The 16,136-nt window shown below is 40.5% G+C and overlaps 1 protein-coding gene across 5 annotated transcripts in view; it reads right to left on the bottom strand.

Annotated features, from left to right (window-relative positions):
- NSD1 (nuclear receptor binding SET domain protein 1) overlaps nt 1-16,136 on the bottom strand; it is an 81,128-nt gene that overhangs the window by 25,529 nt on the left and 39,463 nt on the right. For all 5 annotated transcript variants that reach the window (XM_044450936.1, XM_044450931.1, XM_044450933.1 and 2 more), the window contains 10 exons: nt 11,271-11,392; nt 9,547-9,829; nt 8,348-8,454; nt 7,137-7,212; nt 6,040-6,173; nt 4,548-4,691; nt 3,512-3,635; nt 3,109-3,309; nt 2,734-2,913; nt 1,603-1,759 (listed from right to left, as the gene is read on the bottom strand). In XM_044450936.1, the coding sequence (XP_044306871.1) occupies nt 1,603-1,759; nt 2,734-2,913; nt 3,109-3,309; nt 3,512-3,635; nt 4,548-4,691; nt 6,040-6,173; nt 7,137-7,212; nt 8,348-8,454; nt 9,547-9,829; nt 11,271-11,392 (1,528 nt within the window). The remainder of the gene's footprint in view (nt 1-1,602; nt 1,760-2,733; nt 2,914-3,108; nt 3,310-3,511; nt 3,636-4,547; nt 4,692-6,039; nt 6,174-7,136; nt 7,213-8,347; nt 8,455-9,546; nt 9,830-11,270; nt 11,393-16,136) is intronic.

Raw genomic sequence — 16,136 nt, 5'->3', positions numbered from 1 at the left:
TTTCCAGATATAAATGAATACTATGTAAAACCAAAACATTTTGAGGTATTACATTAATTTTAAGTGGACTTACCTAACCCACAGACTTTATAAATAAATGCCCATCTGTCAATTCCCTCGAGACCTCATTAATCAACATTCAAATGTAACTTATTTGTGATATCCTTCTTGGGACAAGTATTCCCAGATAAGTAATAAACTCAGCACAAAGTCTGCAAAGCTTATTAGATAACACAGTATGGGGTATATCCCACTTTGACCAGTTAATGGAATAACTAGATAAATGCCAGAATAATTAATCATCTGCATCAAAGGCAGAATAGATTAATGGAGTTCTGAAATAAACAAGAAAATAGCATCAGTATAGAGAATAAGTTTATGTCATAATGCATTATGCAGACATCCATTAATATCAGGAATTTGAATAACACAAGGGCCAAAAGTTCCAATCGTACATCGATAATTCTTGGGAAAATAGTCATTCTTGTATGGTATCTCTTTTAAGTTAGGGGGAAAAAACTCAGACAAAATTCCTTTGACCCTCAATCTTGTTCTAGGAGTTTCATATAACATTTTAACCTATTGTTGAAATTCTGAAAGAAAACCAACATTTCTCAATGTGGCAAAGATAAATTTCCAATAAATTTTATCAAAGGCCTTCTCTGCATACAGAGATAATGGTAGCTGTGTCTGTTCTATCCTTATTTAATGCAATCTGATGCACAACCAATCTAAGATTATTAGCCCCTGCCAACTTTTAAGGAATAGCACCCAGTCCAGTTGTAATATCTTCTTGTGGATTGTCATGCTCTGCCTCTATACTCAAATCATCAATTAGATCAATATTAATTAACTTTAACACTATCTAACTAAGCAAGGGGAAGGAGGATTTAGAGACAGAAAATAAAAGCCAAAACATGGCAGGAGGACGACAATGGCAATATGCCCAGAATTTCATCTTCTCAACCTATATAAACATGATCTGGAGCTTTCTAACCAACTTCTGAAAAGTGGGGAGTAAAATTAAACATAGGCTGCAGCAGAAGCTGTAAGATCTGAGCAAGATAGGTAGGAATTCCCTCAAATCCCCAGTTAGGAAAGATTCTGCAGCTTCTAAGGATCGAAACTTCTTCAGTTCATCCTGGAGTTCCACTGCAAATATGGCATGAAATTTCAGGTTACTATATATACATCAAGGTTTTCAGAGTTTCTTTCTCTGACTGGAGATTTCTTTTATGAAATCTGCGAAAAGCATGGTTTTATCATTTTCTGGCCCCAGTGGGGCTCCATTTTCTGCCTAGCTGCATGAAGAAGGTATTATTTAATTGATATATGAAAGAACTAGCTCTCACTCCCTGGGATGGATGGTAAGCCTGTTCATTATTAAGATTAAAAACTTCTAGAAGTTCTGGAACTTGACAAAAGTCCAAATCCGTATCATTCAAGCAAGCCAAACACACACAAACTGGCCCTCCAAAAGGAGGCTTCCAAACACGAAGACAAGTAGAGATTATAGTGTGGGGAAGCAAACAATTCAGACTCATATGCAGTAATTCAATCTTCCAAGCTTGTAACTCTAGTTTCCATCATCCCTTTACCCACCTGTAACGGCCCACCTTCACCCAGACCACCTCCTTGTAGTGTGGTTTTTTGCCAGCTTTGCAGTCATTACAGTACCAACTCCCTTCTGGCATGTCAATGTTCAGGCACTCCCGGTGGAATGCAGCAGGGCAAGATTCACAGCACAAAAGGCTACCCCCTGTGAGAAGGAAAACAGATGTTTCAGGTGCAGCAACATCAGCGAGGGATTTTCCCTTACCCGAAGCTCAAATTGAGATCAAATCTCAGGATGAGAAGTGGGTCAAATCATGTCATACCAATTTTCAGCATAAAGTAATTTTGCCTCCAGAGCTTTATTTTAAAGGCCTTCAAAGTATTTAAGGCAATTTAATATATCTGTGTTTGAAGACAGATATTATTTATTTGAAGACAGAAGCTCCTACAGGCTAGGACATTTACCTCACTCCAAACTGGCAATATTTGTCTTATGATTTTTCTATTTTTTCAATCAGCTGGCATGTTGGGAGTTGTTGTACAGGAGAATGTAAAACAAGAACTATCATCCCCTCTTTTTCAGTATATTAACATTATCCAAATGTTTTTCACTCTTAAGGGTATATCAGGCCTCTAGGACCTTGGGCTACTTGGAAATCAGTTTGAACTAATGAAAGTCGCTGTGTATAGTATTTAAGACTGCTGGATTTGGACCAGAGTAAGAATTTAAATTCCTGCTGTGACACAAAGCTTAATGGTAGCCTTCAGGTCAGTCCCCATCTTTCACCCTAAGTCACTTTCATGGGTGATTGTGATGACAAAAAGTGGTGGGAGAGAAGATGACCAGGGACCCATGTGGCTAATGGGATGGGCTAGAAATTTAATAAATTAATATAATATAATATAATGTGGTGTCTGAAGTTCTATGGAGGAACAACAGGGTAACAAAGTGGTAAGTAAATAAATATTCTGATTTAGCCTGGCAGCCCAGAGCTGCTCAGCATAATAACAATTAAGGTTTACTTGTAACAGCTTGTGGGGGTGGATAGAGACAAAGATAGCTTTGCTGTCATTTTTCTGAGTACTTTCTTTATTACAAATTCTAGCCACCTACCCCTCCCCATAACTTCTTCCAATGCTCATCCAGACCAACAAACACAATGCAAAAGAATACAGTACCTTCTGAACAGACAAAGCACCAGCTGACATTTACATGCTCGTGGTTTCTGCAGCCTCTTCGTGGGGTAAAATGATTGGGGCAGATCATGCTGTTGGAAGCAAGGATCACTGTCCCAGCAGCGAGGCAGAAATCATTTGAGTGGTATGCAACCGGGCATCGAACACAACGCATCAAGCGACCTAGCATGCAATGAAACAGTATTACATTCTCCCTTTTTAAAAAAAAAAAATTAAATAAAAGTCAAGGTTCTTTCTTTCAAGGTGGGGGTAGGGGAAATAAACTCCAACTTTCAAATATCCAAGAAGAGAAAAAGTCCCAAAGAACAGTTGAACTGAATATAGAAAGGCACCTTTTACGCATTCTTGTTACACTACCTTTGGACGCAGATACATTCGCTGGGTTAGCTGCATGGCAAGTCATACATATGTGCAGTGAGCATCGAAAGCCCTTGTTCTGCATGACTGTGGGAGGGTACTTCTGTATACACTCTTCATGATAGTACTTTCCACACAAAGGAAGCAAGCAACGCTTCACATTTTCTCCACTGCTCTTACATACGAAACATGTGTGGACCCCTAAAGGAGAGGGCAGCAAAACAGAAGAAAACAGCATTCAAACTACAGAAAGAAGAAGAGCCCTAAGAAGCACCAAATGAAAAGCGTCCATGGAAGAAACCAGCAACACACAAGAGCTAGACTGTCAAGGTTAACACCTTAAAGCAGCATAAGAGTAGAGCACATTATTAGTGGGCTTGGTCTACCCACATAGGTACTGTACCTGTGGAACACTCCGTGCAGATAAACTTGCCCTTTGGCATTTCTGAGAGCCCGAGGCATTGCAAGTGAAATGCACCACAGCACTGAGCTTCACACAACAACAACTCGCCTGGCTTTTCACAGATCTGTGGGGAAATTATACAGAGCATTATCACAGAATGATCCAAACAAGAAAAATATAAAATCCCTGCCCATACACATACCAAACCCCCCTTTAGAGCAAGAATATCTTGCACATTGCTATCTTTTGAGGAAGTCAAATAACTAAAACAGTCCAGTAATATGTCCCATTTCAGAATTCCCATTCAAGTCCCTCCTAAAAAGTGCAACTTAACTCACTATTGCAATTCCCATATGTGCATGCTCACATGCATGTGCACATGCACACACTTTCTCACATATGTCCTGTTTATACCAAGCTGACAGATATAAAAGGCACTGCAGATGGAAAATATTCATGTAAAAGCTTACAACTCTTTAAAACATGGGTCCTCAAACTACGGCCCATGGGTCGGATCCATTTATCCGGCCCGCCTCATAGGTGCTGGACTCGCCGCACCCGCGTGCAGGGAGGTGGACGCTTGCTCGCATGGGGATCGTTTTGGACTCGCTCGAAGACAACGATCTCCAAGCGAGCAAGCCGCTGCCTCGCGCGCCCGCCTCCCCTCCCCTCCCCTCCCCTCCCCCAGTGCCCGCCCTGCCCCGCCCTCGCCCCCCACCCCCGGCCCCCGCCTCGCCACGCCCACGCGCCCCACCTCCGCCTCAGGGCCACGCGCCGCACTGCCCCCTCACTGGGCCACGCCCACCACCGGCCCCGCCTTTCCAGCCCATGCCCACCACCAGCACCTTTCAACTGGCCCCCTGTTGAAAATGTTTGAGGGCCCCTGCTTTCAAGTCTCAAGGCACAAGAACGAAACAAGTGAAAACAGCGCTGCATGCAAGCACTACAAAGAGCTGGAGAATACGGGCCCCTGTAAACCCCATCTGTCCCCCAGGCCAAGGGCACGCTGACCAGAAATCAAGCAACGTGTTTCTACCTGACACACATTCTCCTTCAGGGCGGCTCCTCCTCCTCGCTCCCCTTGCATCCGTTTGGATGAAGGCACTCCATGGTCATTTTCAGATCCTTCCTCTGTAGTCTCCTTGGGGCTTCCAGCTGTCCCATGTGCAGTCCTTTCTCCCTTTAAAAGGGGGAAATGGAAATTCTGGACAGTCAAATTCTCTCTTTAATTTACTCACTCCTCTGGGCTGATGTTATTTTGACTACAAAACAGAGATGTTCCGCCAACCTGCTTGCTGAGCTGCATGTAAATCCTCTAGCCCTAATCACTCTGCCTGCAGAAGAAGCCTCATGCTGTGGTGCTAACTCTCCTCACACTGCTCCACTTTAAGGTTTCACTGAGAAAAAGAAACATTCTGAACTTCAGTATAAAACATTAACAATATCCTGCTGTCTTACTGCTGTATCTTTACTAAAACTGCTACACTGGAGGTTTCCACAATCAACCCCAAGCTTCCTGAATATGAATCTATACACAGTACACATCTACCATAAATAAGCATGTTCAAAAGAGGCAATTAAATGTTTAACTGGTCAGATTATACAAGTCATGCCTCATCGAGAGAAAAGGGTGGGTTTTCAATGTGACCACAAAACAAACAGGAAACCTCAATTGACAGGATGGAATAATTCTGTTGGTGCAAAAACTTGCAAAGGGAAAGTAGCACACTTCTACCCACAAACCACCAATGGGTCCAGGAAGGCTCCAGAAAATCGACTGGGTTCAGACAACGTAATAATTCACCCTGAAGGGTTGTGCATAGGTTGAAACATGGGTTGTTGTTGAAATGTAGGTTACTCTGTTGCCTTAGCCCAGCCAAGATAACAAACCATGATGTGAACTCACAGTTCACAAACCATGGATTCTCTTCAAGGCTTGTTAGAACAGCTGGATTCACATAACATGATAACTCCATACTCAGTCCTGGAGTGTGAGATATCATGTTGCTTGAATCCTGTTATTGCCTTTTTCTAGGAAGAGTTTGCAAAAAGCCCTAACCCCGCACCCCCTTACAGTCCTGTTTCATGAAAGCGCCACAGAATAGAAAACTATCACATACCAAAAGCACCACCCAAGTGATTGTGGAAAGAAAAAAAAACATAAAGTCTAAACTATGTCAGTTAAATTTCCACTTCAGTTGAAAAATAGACAAACATTCTAATTAATGTTCAAATTAGTATCAAAGTAACTGGTCCAGTGAAATTTAGTACATTATAATCTAGAATTAATTTAATCAGTGAACCTGGCCCAACAATATCCCTAAAAATGAACAGCAAACTTGAAGAAATCTTTAAAGTAGGCTAGTAGCATGAAGAGATACAATACTCTTGGGCAAAAGTAATCAGAGGGTTTGCACACAATTTTCCCCCTGGGCAATACAGCCAACTAATTCATAGTTTGTTTCTCAGAAGAAAAGTAGGCAAATGTATAATTTCACACAATTAACAAATCTAAAGACTAGCATTACCTCAGAGTTTGGTGTTTCTTTCAGTACATCTTCACCTTTTTCTCTTTTATATGGAGCCACAGCAAGTGTGCGCCGCTGCTGCTGCTGCTGCTGCTGCTTTCGCTTTCTCTGTTTCCCAGGAACCTTTTCAGCAGCTACAGTAAGGAAGAGCACATGGTGCTTAAAGGAACATTCATTTTGTATTCAGCAAGTGTGAATCAAAAGAGAGACCAGTCAGCTTATTTTGTTACTTAAACACTATCAGCTGGTAAACTATGCCTCAGAATGTATAACTGGGCGCTTATAGGTATGAATTTGAACATCGCACAGCAAACACTCTAAGGAACAACCTTAACTAACAGGAATTTTCGCATCCACACGATGAAAAAAAAATATGACCAGTGTCAACAAGCAACTCAGAAAGGCGTGTCAAAGGAGGCCTTTGAGTGTTGTACCATGACTGATCCCTCCCCTCCTGCTGGAACTATCTTCTAATCAGGTCCAGCCTTGAAGGCTTCCGGTGTAGGACTGCTCGATCCATCACTACGCTGGCAAGAGACTGGCTGCTTCCTGTAACTGGTTCTTCATCATGGGCTCTGAGCCTGCATGGAAGTTTCCAGAGCTGAGGAACTTGAGCAGTTTGGTAGGAACCCCTCTTCACCAAAGGGCACTTGCCCTTCAAGAGTTCCTGCATATTCCCTCATTTCCAAGAGACTACCATTGTGGCCCCAGACCAAGAAGAGTTCATTATACCAACACAGGGATCATTCCCTATCGAGACCAAGAGGAGTTCATTTATATCAACATTCCCTATCAGTTTCAAACAGCCCCTTAGCAGAAGATTCTGGCTGGTGTTGACACTGAAGTAGCACAGGAGGTGGGTTGTGTGAATGCACAGATGGCCACTCGAAGAAACACAGTAAGGTAAGCACTTCTTTGTGATCACTGGGCATCACATACAGGGGCAAGTGACACACTGACTTGCAGGAGGCTGGTTGGTGTTGTCTCTAAAGCACTGACAAAAGTACGGCCCAGTCAAAGCCACAGTCCTCTCAAGCCCAAATATCCAACAGAATAATTGAGTTTCCTCACTCACAGAGCTGCCTGATTCCACCTACCTTCATGGGTATCCAAAAGCTGAGATGTGGAATAAAACTCAGACATTTCAGTATCCAAAGGGCCAGCCTCAGAACACTGCAGATAAGTAACATGGATAATTTACCAAATGAACTCACATACATATAAAGAGATGCATTTCTCTGAGCTCATTTAAGCTGCAGTTCTACTTCAACATGTTTACAAATAATAATTCCAACCAGCACTTTAAATTATTATAACTTGGAAGGATGGGAACCATTGCATGGCAACAAGTATAGTGAATCATATTTACATAACTGTAATTGTTGAAGAATCTTTCTGTACAGTTAAAGCAGAAAAAATAATAAAATACTAACTAATCCAGGAAAAGTTGGGTGGTGGTGCTCCAATAACTACAGTGCATCTGCATTACACCATTCCTCTCATTTAATAACATTCAAACTACTTATAGTTTGTAGTTATTACAAACTATGGCTGTAAGCTTGTAGCTTATTTCCTTCCTTCCTACATTTGCACAACCAGAAATTTCCTCCGCTTCATCTACCAGCAAAGATTTAACCCAAACTGAATGATTCCCAGCTCTTGGCTTTCCTTTCCTTTTTGCTTTCGCCCAGAAAACTTGAAAAACTACCAGTCTTGCATCCTACTTGGATACATTTTGGCAAAAGGGACTATAATCTCACTATCATGACCAACAGTTCCCATAGTGGAATTTCAAATTCCAGCACAGAAAAAGTTTTAGATATCAGTTCTGCTTCTGAATTCCAGCAAGAAGTGCTTTTGCTACTTCTTAAAACACACATATACAACAACAACAGAAAAGGAAGAAGAGAGAGATTTTGAGTATCAGAGGTTTTCTGCTCTTCCTAACAAACCAGACAACCACTCTTAAGATGTCTATACTAGAGGACACACACACAGGGAAGTCCTTCTAGACGCTCTCAGCTGAAATGAATGAGGACTGAAAAGATGTTTCATGGATCATGACTCTACTAATGATAGACAAACTTGTACACTGTGTTTACTTAGATTTGATCATGACAGTTTTATGCATGCATACACATGCATTTGTGTGTGGTTAAGAAAAACTTCTGAGTTACTTTGCAGACACAATGCCTTAATCAAATGTATACTGTTAAAAATGTCACACAGTTGCAATTATTTAATACTCAAACACATAGCAGATGATTATATTCGAGATAATTTTTTGAAGTTGAAGGAAGCAACATACCTTCTTTGTGGAAATCCACTCCCTCTTTGGTATAAAAGTAGTATCCAAATCATTGGATTCTAAGAGCTTTTTAGTTGGCTTCCTCTGACGTTTGCTTTCATAGCTCCCTGCAATAAAAATGCAAATAAGCAACTTTCTCCAGTAGGTACAGGTACTTGCTTTACTAGCATCAGGTAACTAGAATAGTAAAATAATATCCTTTGCTACACCTCCTTTTGTCCAAAGCCAAGAAATCCCAGCAAGGGTAAATGAAATATTCCATGATTATGCCACTGATCTGCTTCCTCCAGGGCCCAATGCCTTCCATTTTACCAGTCAAATGCCCTCTTCAACTCATCTCACCTTTGTTTAGATGGTTCATTTCATACAGAGGCATCCTTCAAATCAGAGTACAACTGAGACAAGACAGTTGTCACACTGCAAAGTCCTAAGATGCAGGTTCTAATGGAATCCTTGACAGAGTCAATTATATTATGTAATTATTTGAAATACACTGAAACAATAAAAAGTGTAACTGCCCCTGATGTTTCTGCTACAAGAAAGAGATAACCAGAAAAAACGATAGCAGGTATTTTGAGTTAGAAGGCAGAAGGAAACTGGCACTGTTGAATATTGCTAGAGCTGAGAATACTTTCTGATAAATGGAGCTGGGAGAAAGAATCTTCTACTACAATTCATAAAGCAAATACAACAGTAGGTAGATCTTGAAGGGAGCTTCTTTTCAGGCTCTTCCAAAGCTTTTCGGGATAGCAGGACAGGAGCTAGGTAGCTTACAGAACTTAGCAAGTCTCAACTACCGTCAAATGGAAGTCTTTAGGCCTCCAAATGCCATACTTCCTAATGAGATGCCATCAGCTTGCAAACTGGCCTTGTATTCTACTTGCAGCATCTCTCCTTCCTGCTCCTTTCAATCAGCTCTACTGTAGGGCTGGGTGCTTCAACAGTGAATCTTAGATCATTGTAACCTCCAACATTGTCTTTAACACACTCTCTTCTCCAAGAATGTACTTGCATCAAGTTTCTCCACCCCTTTCACTGGATTATGCAAGTTCTGCCTCTGGAGACTCTGGAAACAAGGCTATATGAATCACAACACTGACTTATGGGCAACACTGACTTACCTAAGTAACTTGATGCATAATATACAGACAAAAGCCTGCACTGCTTTGAAATGGAGATGCAAGTAATGCACATCTTACCTGATTTCTTTAACTCTTCCTCTCCTTGTGATTGAGAAGAAATAGCAGCTTCCAACGCACTTGGTGAAGACAATGTCAAAACCGGCATTTCAGATCTAGGTTCCATGGAATGGGAGTCGAGTTCATCTGACAGAGAACATTCAGCTTCAAGGACAGGGGGAGATTCTTTAGATAAAGAAGCAGGTGAAACCGAATCCAAAGGCTTCTTTTCTAGAAGTTTCTTATTGGCTTGTTTGTTGTTACTGCAATCCTGTTTGGTTTCAGACTTCTCTACAGAACTTGCCTATTAGCAGCCACACATAAAAAGAAAATATTTAAGATACCAACCAAACCTGTGTAGGCAAAAAATGCTAATGATGTGTATAGCCATTCAGGAATATAGCTACTTTTCTTCAGCAGGTGAACATCAAAGGAAATAAAAATAGTCAACTTTGGTAGGAAAAAAACTTAAGCACAGATAATGGAGTATTTTTGAAATCCAGGGTAGAACAGGAAGTTATGGAGCGCATGGTACTGTCACTGAAAATGGGGATTCCTTTGCCTAGTTTCCCTTCTTCCCACCATGGGCGACATCCTGTGGATCTCAGCATATGACACAGTATCATTGGATTGTGAGTTTCTCTGCCTTTATTCCCCATGACTGGGTGTCACTAGGCAGGGATGGAGTAACTTAATAGCTGGAACACCTCATGCCACCAAGTCATCACCCCACTAGGGAAGTGTGTGCCACAGGGATGCTGTTTTCAGTGGCAACTCTGATTCATTGATCTCTTTTCACTACTAGAGTAAAAAAATCTTCTGGAATATATTAGAAATGATTGTGCAAAAACAAAGCCCTCTCTACTTAGTCATTGCACTCCCAACAGCACCAGAATCACTCTAGCATAAAGATTAGACTTGATGTGCTCAAGACAGCTAAGCAAGGCCTCCTACAAGTTGTGACCATCTTCAAATCCTTGGTGTGCTTCAAATCCTTACCCATTTGGAGCAAACACACACAAATATAAGAAAGTTTATTTCCTTGCCTCAGTCTACTCAGTCTGCAAATGTTTGCAGGTGGACTTGGAATGCTGAGCTTTCTGCACTACAGCTGCACAAAGGTTTCTGCTTAGTACTAAAGACCCACAACACCAGCTGTAGTCTTCACAACTGAATCAGGACTGTAGAGACCCAGGGTTTTTTAAACCCCCATCACCCTCTTACCTCCACAGCCCATTGCATCCCTGGATGAGCCACTCTTACTGCAGGGCTGAATTCAATTTCAAGTAAGCTCTTGGGGGCCACATTTCAGTGATGAATGGGGGCAAATACCAAAAGGTGGGACCAAAAATACCAGCATATTGTAGTGTAAAGCTCTTATTGCCAGTGATTAAAACTTAGAGGAGGGCAGAATGCTGCAGTGGGAAGGCTATGCTGAAACTTCAGGAAATCACAAATGGTCAGTAGTTGGAGGAATGGGGTGGGGCCACCTGGACAACCCTGCAGAGCCAGGGTAGGATCCCAGGCAGGCCAGATTTGACCCACAAGCCTGAGGTTTGACAACCCTACCCTAAAATCTGGAGTGCTGTCTAGAGAGGCCAAGTTTAGCAATCAGAAGGAAACTTCTATCACTGTGTCTGTTTTGTTTTGTTTTGTTTTTTAACAACCATGAAAATCATGTTAAATCCCACTGAAATGTATCCAGTTTTTCAGAAATTCCAGTGCCAAGTCAATTGGGCACTCACCTTTCGAAATGGTTCCTGGCTCTTCTTTTTTTTCTTAGGTGCAAATATGTGATCATATTCTTCTGCATATTCCAGAAGCCGCTTACTTGGCTTTCTAAGGCGTTTCTTCTCAGAATGTAGAACTGAAAAAGGGAGAAACCAGCTTCTCAGTTTTCCTTAGAAAAGCAAAGGGGCTGGCATGAAATATAGTTTTATGGCGTGGTGCATTTATAAGTTTAATAATAGCTTTTCATCAATCTTGTCTCATTGTGTTAGTTCAAAAGCAGCCTTTCCATTTGGATTTTCAGAGCTTTGTCCTTAAACACTGGGTCTCCTCTCTTTCATCAGCAGATATCCATGAAATGCAAACTCCATAATCCCTAACTTTCAAAGTGGAATTGTCTTCATCCTTCTTATAGCTAACCAAATCTGGAAACTCATTGCCAGACTTGGGTAGCTGGAAGTAGAATCAATCCCCTACTAGAATGCTTGACTTGCAACTCTTGATCTATGTGTGAAGGTGTTACACCGGCAGTGTAAACTGAGCCAAGCCTGAATTAGCAGTGCTACATACAAGTCAAGCCAGAAGAGTGCATTACCCTCTAAGAAAAGACACATATAGGATAAGAAGCCATAGTTGGAAGCATCTGCAGCTGTGGCTGAAGCAGGAATGAAGTCACATCTGTTTCTCTGATTACAGAATAATGTGGTCTCCTTCCTGGCATGCTCTCCCAGGCCCCTAGCATTGCCACCTGCATTTTATTTTGTCTTTAAAAAACAAAAAAATCATCTATTTTTTTACCTAATCTCCAACTGGGTTACATGAACAAGTCAATTATGAGTATCTTATTTATAAGCATCTCTTTCTCTGTTTCTTGCCCACTTTTAAGGCTTTGGTTGCTATTTCTAAAACAGCATGGAGAAAAGCCACAATCAGACATAGTATCAATACTGTGAACAGAAAGAAGGTTGGATCACCCTACCACATTATGAAAATGATTCTGAACTTATCCTGAGATAATGTGGCTACATACCAAGAGAGAGGCTCAGAAATCAATTTTCCTGTTCAGCAAATGTAATTAAGTGCTTTTACATACATACAATGGATTGTATTTAGTGTTTCTTCCATTTGTGGAAGGGGTTGAGATTCAGAGAAAACTGCCAATGGAAGAAGGTATGTTTTGCTGCTGCCTGCTTACTCCTGAAGCTCCCAGCAGCCCCTCATATACTGTTCAAGAGGATTCCATAACCCTCTGAAGCAGCTTTCTAGGGAGTGTAGGAGACCGCAGGGAAACCCTGTCCCCAGCCCCCAGGCAGGATCACCCCCTGCACAGATTTCAGCTCAAAAGAACTCTGAAGCCAATCAAGTAAGTGGAACACAGTGTTATAGTCTAAGGCATGGGTCCTCAAACTATGGTCCGTGGGCCGGATCCAGCCCGTCATGCTTGTTTATCTGGCCCGCCTCAGAGCTTTTGGACTCGCTTTTGTATTTATCTTGAATCTTGAAAAACAGAATCCCTTTGTTTAGCCCCAAACACCAGTGTGCTTAAGGGACATACTTAAAACAACACCAAAGAACAGAAAAAAGGAATAGATATCTAAGAGGCACAGGTAGTAAATTAATGAGAATGCACAATTTTTATTTTCTGCACTTACTTCAAATGCTGGGCTGTTATTGGGATAAAGAGGGAAATATTGAAGCCATAGATTTTTTTTCCTTTAGAAAGAAATTATAGGGAAACTGAAAAATAAGCAATACTTTCAAAAGCACACTTTATAGATCAAAAGCTACTTTGTTACTTTATGATAGCCTTCCCAACCTGGTACCTACCAGATGTTTTAGACTTCAGCCCCCATGCACCCCAGGCAGAATGGCCAATGCTCATGAATGCTAGGCGTTGTGGTCTAAAGCATCTGAAGACCACTACATTGTGGAAGGCTGTTTTAGGAACACAAACTATAACTTACTTGGCTCATAAAAAAATTAAAAGCTTCTCAAAGTAAACTCACTGAATAAATTGCAATTATTGCCTGAATAAACTGTACTTTTAAACTTAATATATCAAACATGATGAGCAAACCAAGTCATATATAATACATGGGGTATCGTCCCCACTCAGCCATAGGTGACTTTGGGCCAGTCACAGAATCTCAGACCAACCTACCTCACAGGGCTCTGGTTGTGAGAAAAAGACTGAGAGGGGGGTGAGCTATATAAGTTAAGTTCTTTGAAAGGAAAAAAGGCTGTATATAAAAACAAACAAATAATAGTTCCTATTTATTATGACCAGAGAGAAGTAGCAAGTAGTCTCTGAAACACCTAGATCATCCTAGATATCGGAAGAAGCAGGAAGGATGGGAGTCAGAAGAAACTAGTTGTCCTGTTTATGTAGAATTTTAAAGAATTTCTAAGCCCACTCCTGCTTCTGAGGTGGAATTTAAGGGAAACTAGTTTGAAGAACAAGCTATTAAAAATTTATTGGCCTAGGAAAGACTCAATTTAGGACTGGTAAACAACCATGTTTAAGAACCTTTAAGCAATCTCTACCTACTATTTGAAGGTTTATATTTTATTCATCTTTGTAAATAACTTTCATTAATAAGTATCTTAATTTTTCCACTTCATTTTGAAAGTTATCTCTGGTGATAGTGTCAACCCATTCTTAAATTGTTTTAGGTAGAGAGGATTATTCTAGTGGCAGTTGTTATAAATATTTCTCTAGCTGAGGCAACGTTCTGTAGAAGTGAGGTCTGAGAACTTTATTAAAAGCTGTGGTAGTAAGTTCTATAGATTCAAGCATCAAAGTTAATTAATTAAGAAAGAAAGATGGGGGGAATAACTGACATACTGTTCAGTCATGTCTGGAGGCAGTGATAGGATAACCTACATTTCTTTCACATGTGATCTTTAAATTAGAGCTCTGTTAACTGCTATAGCATCTAACTAGAATGAGTCAAGAACCAGAAGATTCTATAGAACAAAATCCAAACTATTAAGAATACACATTTTCTTTCACATTATGATATGGTGACTCTACTCAGTTGTTGGGAATCTGAGCATTACTTCAGGCATCCCCAAATGTCTATCAGTGAAAGACACATTAAATAATTTTAGATACATCAATAATTTTAATAAGGAATGAAAGAAATCCAGATAGGGTTTAAAAAAGAAAGATGTTTTCTCCCTTAACTTCATTATCTCTGGAAATTTTACACCTCTAGTCTTTTCTTTAAAATCTATTTATTACATTGCTTAGAAATCAACTGGGAAGCATAAAAGCTGAGAAGCAATATATGAACATCTTGCCATAAATATTTTATTCATCGTTCTAAAAGATGATATTTAATGATCCAAAGCAGTTCAGTTTTTCAGAAAACATAAACCAGTCCTTGGGGAAAAAAAGATGTTTCTCATTTTTTCTAGGATTTTTCTGAGCCTTCCCTTCTCTATTCTAGTGACAGGTAACAGTTACAATTTAAAAGTCTGTAAATTCCTCATTCCTACAATGGAAACTAATTTTAATAGAAGATAACTTTTACTTAGTCACTGAGGAATCTAGTGTATGAAATACCTGCAGACTGTAATTTATGAATTTGTTCTAATAAGCATCACTTAGGAAACTGACTATCTCAAAAGGGTTCCTGGTGTTAATCCAAAATTTCTACCTATCTGTAGCAAGAGTCAGCATTATTTTGAAATCACTGAGAATGAATGAAGCCTGGATTATATGTTAATGTACATCACATGATTTCTAAATTAGGGGCACATAACCTGCATCCTCAGAACTTGATTTTAGCCCCCTAAAGGTACACCCCCTGACACCTCCTTCAAATCCCACTCTGTTAATTCTCCTGCCACCTGTACTCTCTATTCCCTCCACTGGAGATTTACATATGGATGGCTCTCCTTTGCTGTTGCTGCTGGTGGCAAGGAGAGAGCATTCTGTATCAGGGTAGCTGGTGTGTGTTCATATGCACTGGCCTTTAAATGTCGCAGCTGAACAATGGTCTAGCCATCTTCAACAGGCTTTGTGCTCACACACTCTCTGACCACAGTTCACCTGTTATAGGCAGCACAGCAAACTAGTTTGTTCTAATCTAGGAGAGAAAACAGCATATAATCCTAAAGCATGGCACTAGCAGCCAAATCATGGTTTGAGCATAACGCATGAGCTGGTCCAATGTGTGAAATTATATATTTCATGGTCACCTTTCTGCCAAAAGTATTATATTTAAGCTAGGAAATCTCTGGTTCAATCATATCTTTAGCCATGAGCATATATAATGCCACAAGCAAATCATACATTCTCAAGTAGCACCCTGTCCAAATCTGCATTATGAAATCTCGCCTACTTTACAAGGTTATCGTAAATGTTTTGAGATAATGTGAGGCCATTTGCAAGCACAAAGTACTTCCTAAATTTTTTGTATTATTGTAATACTTCTCACAGCTTCTCTTGACATCCTCTGCTTCCTACTCTTGCCCAAATGACATTCTTCAAAAATCTGTCTTGGGCACAACACGTTTAAATCTATGGCTATTCACAGTCCTATAAAAGTCTTGCATCTGAAACCAGAAATTTGTATTTGGGACTTTTATAAACTTTGTGTCTGCATAAAGGTCTGTGGTAGGAAGCTATTGTCTCACAAGCCCCTGAGCAGGTGCTTGAACATACTACTCAATACTGCCACAACTTAATAAAAGCATCAGCAACACCAAACCTAATCACAAGGAAGGTTTTAGTAGAGACAAACAAACACAGGAAGTTGCCTTGTAGGAGTCAATTCATTGGTCAAATCTAGCCCTGTACTGTCAACACAGACTGGAAGTAGCTCCCCAGGGTTTCAGCCAGGAACTTTTCCTGGGAAGATGCTGGGAACTGTTGT

This window comes from Varanus komodoensis, unplaced genomic scaffold, assembly GCF_004798865.1.
Source record: "Varanus komodoensis strain SLA01 unplaced genomic scaffold, ASM479886v1 scaffold6_1, whole genome shotgun sequence".
In the NCBI taxonomy this organism is placed as follows: Eukaryota; Metazoa; Chordata; class Lepidosauria; order Squamata; family Varanidae; genus Varanus; species Varanus komodoensis.
The sequence above is the reverse complement of the archived record's forward strand: the minus strand, read 5'-3'. Positions and strand labels throughout refer to the sequence as shown.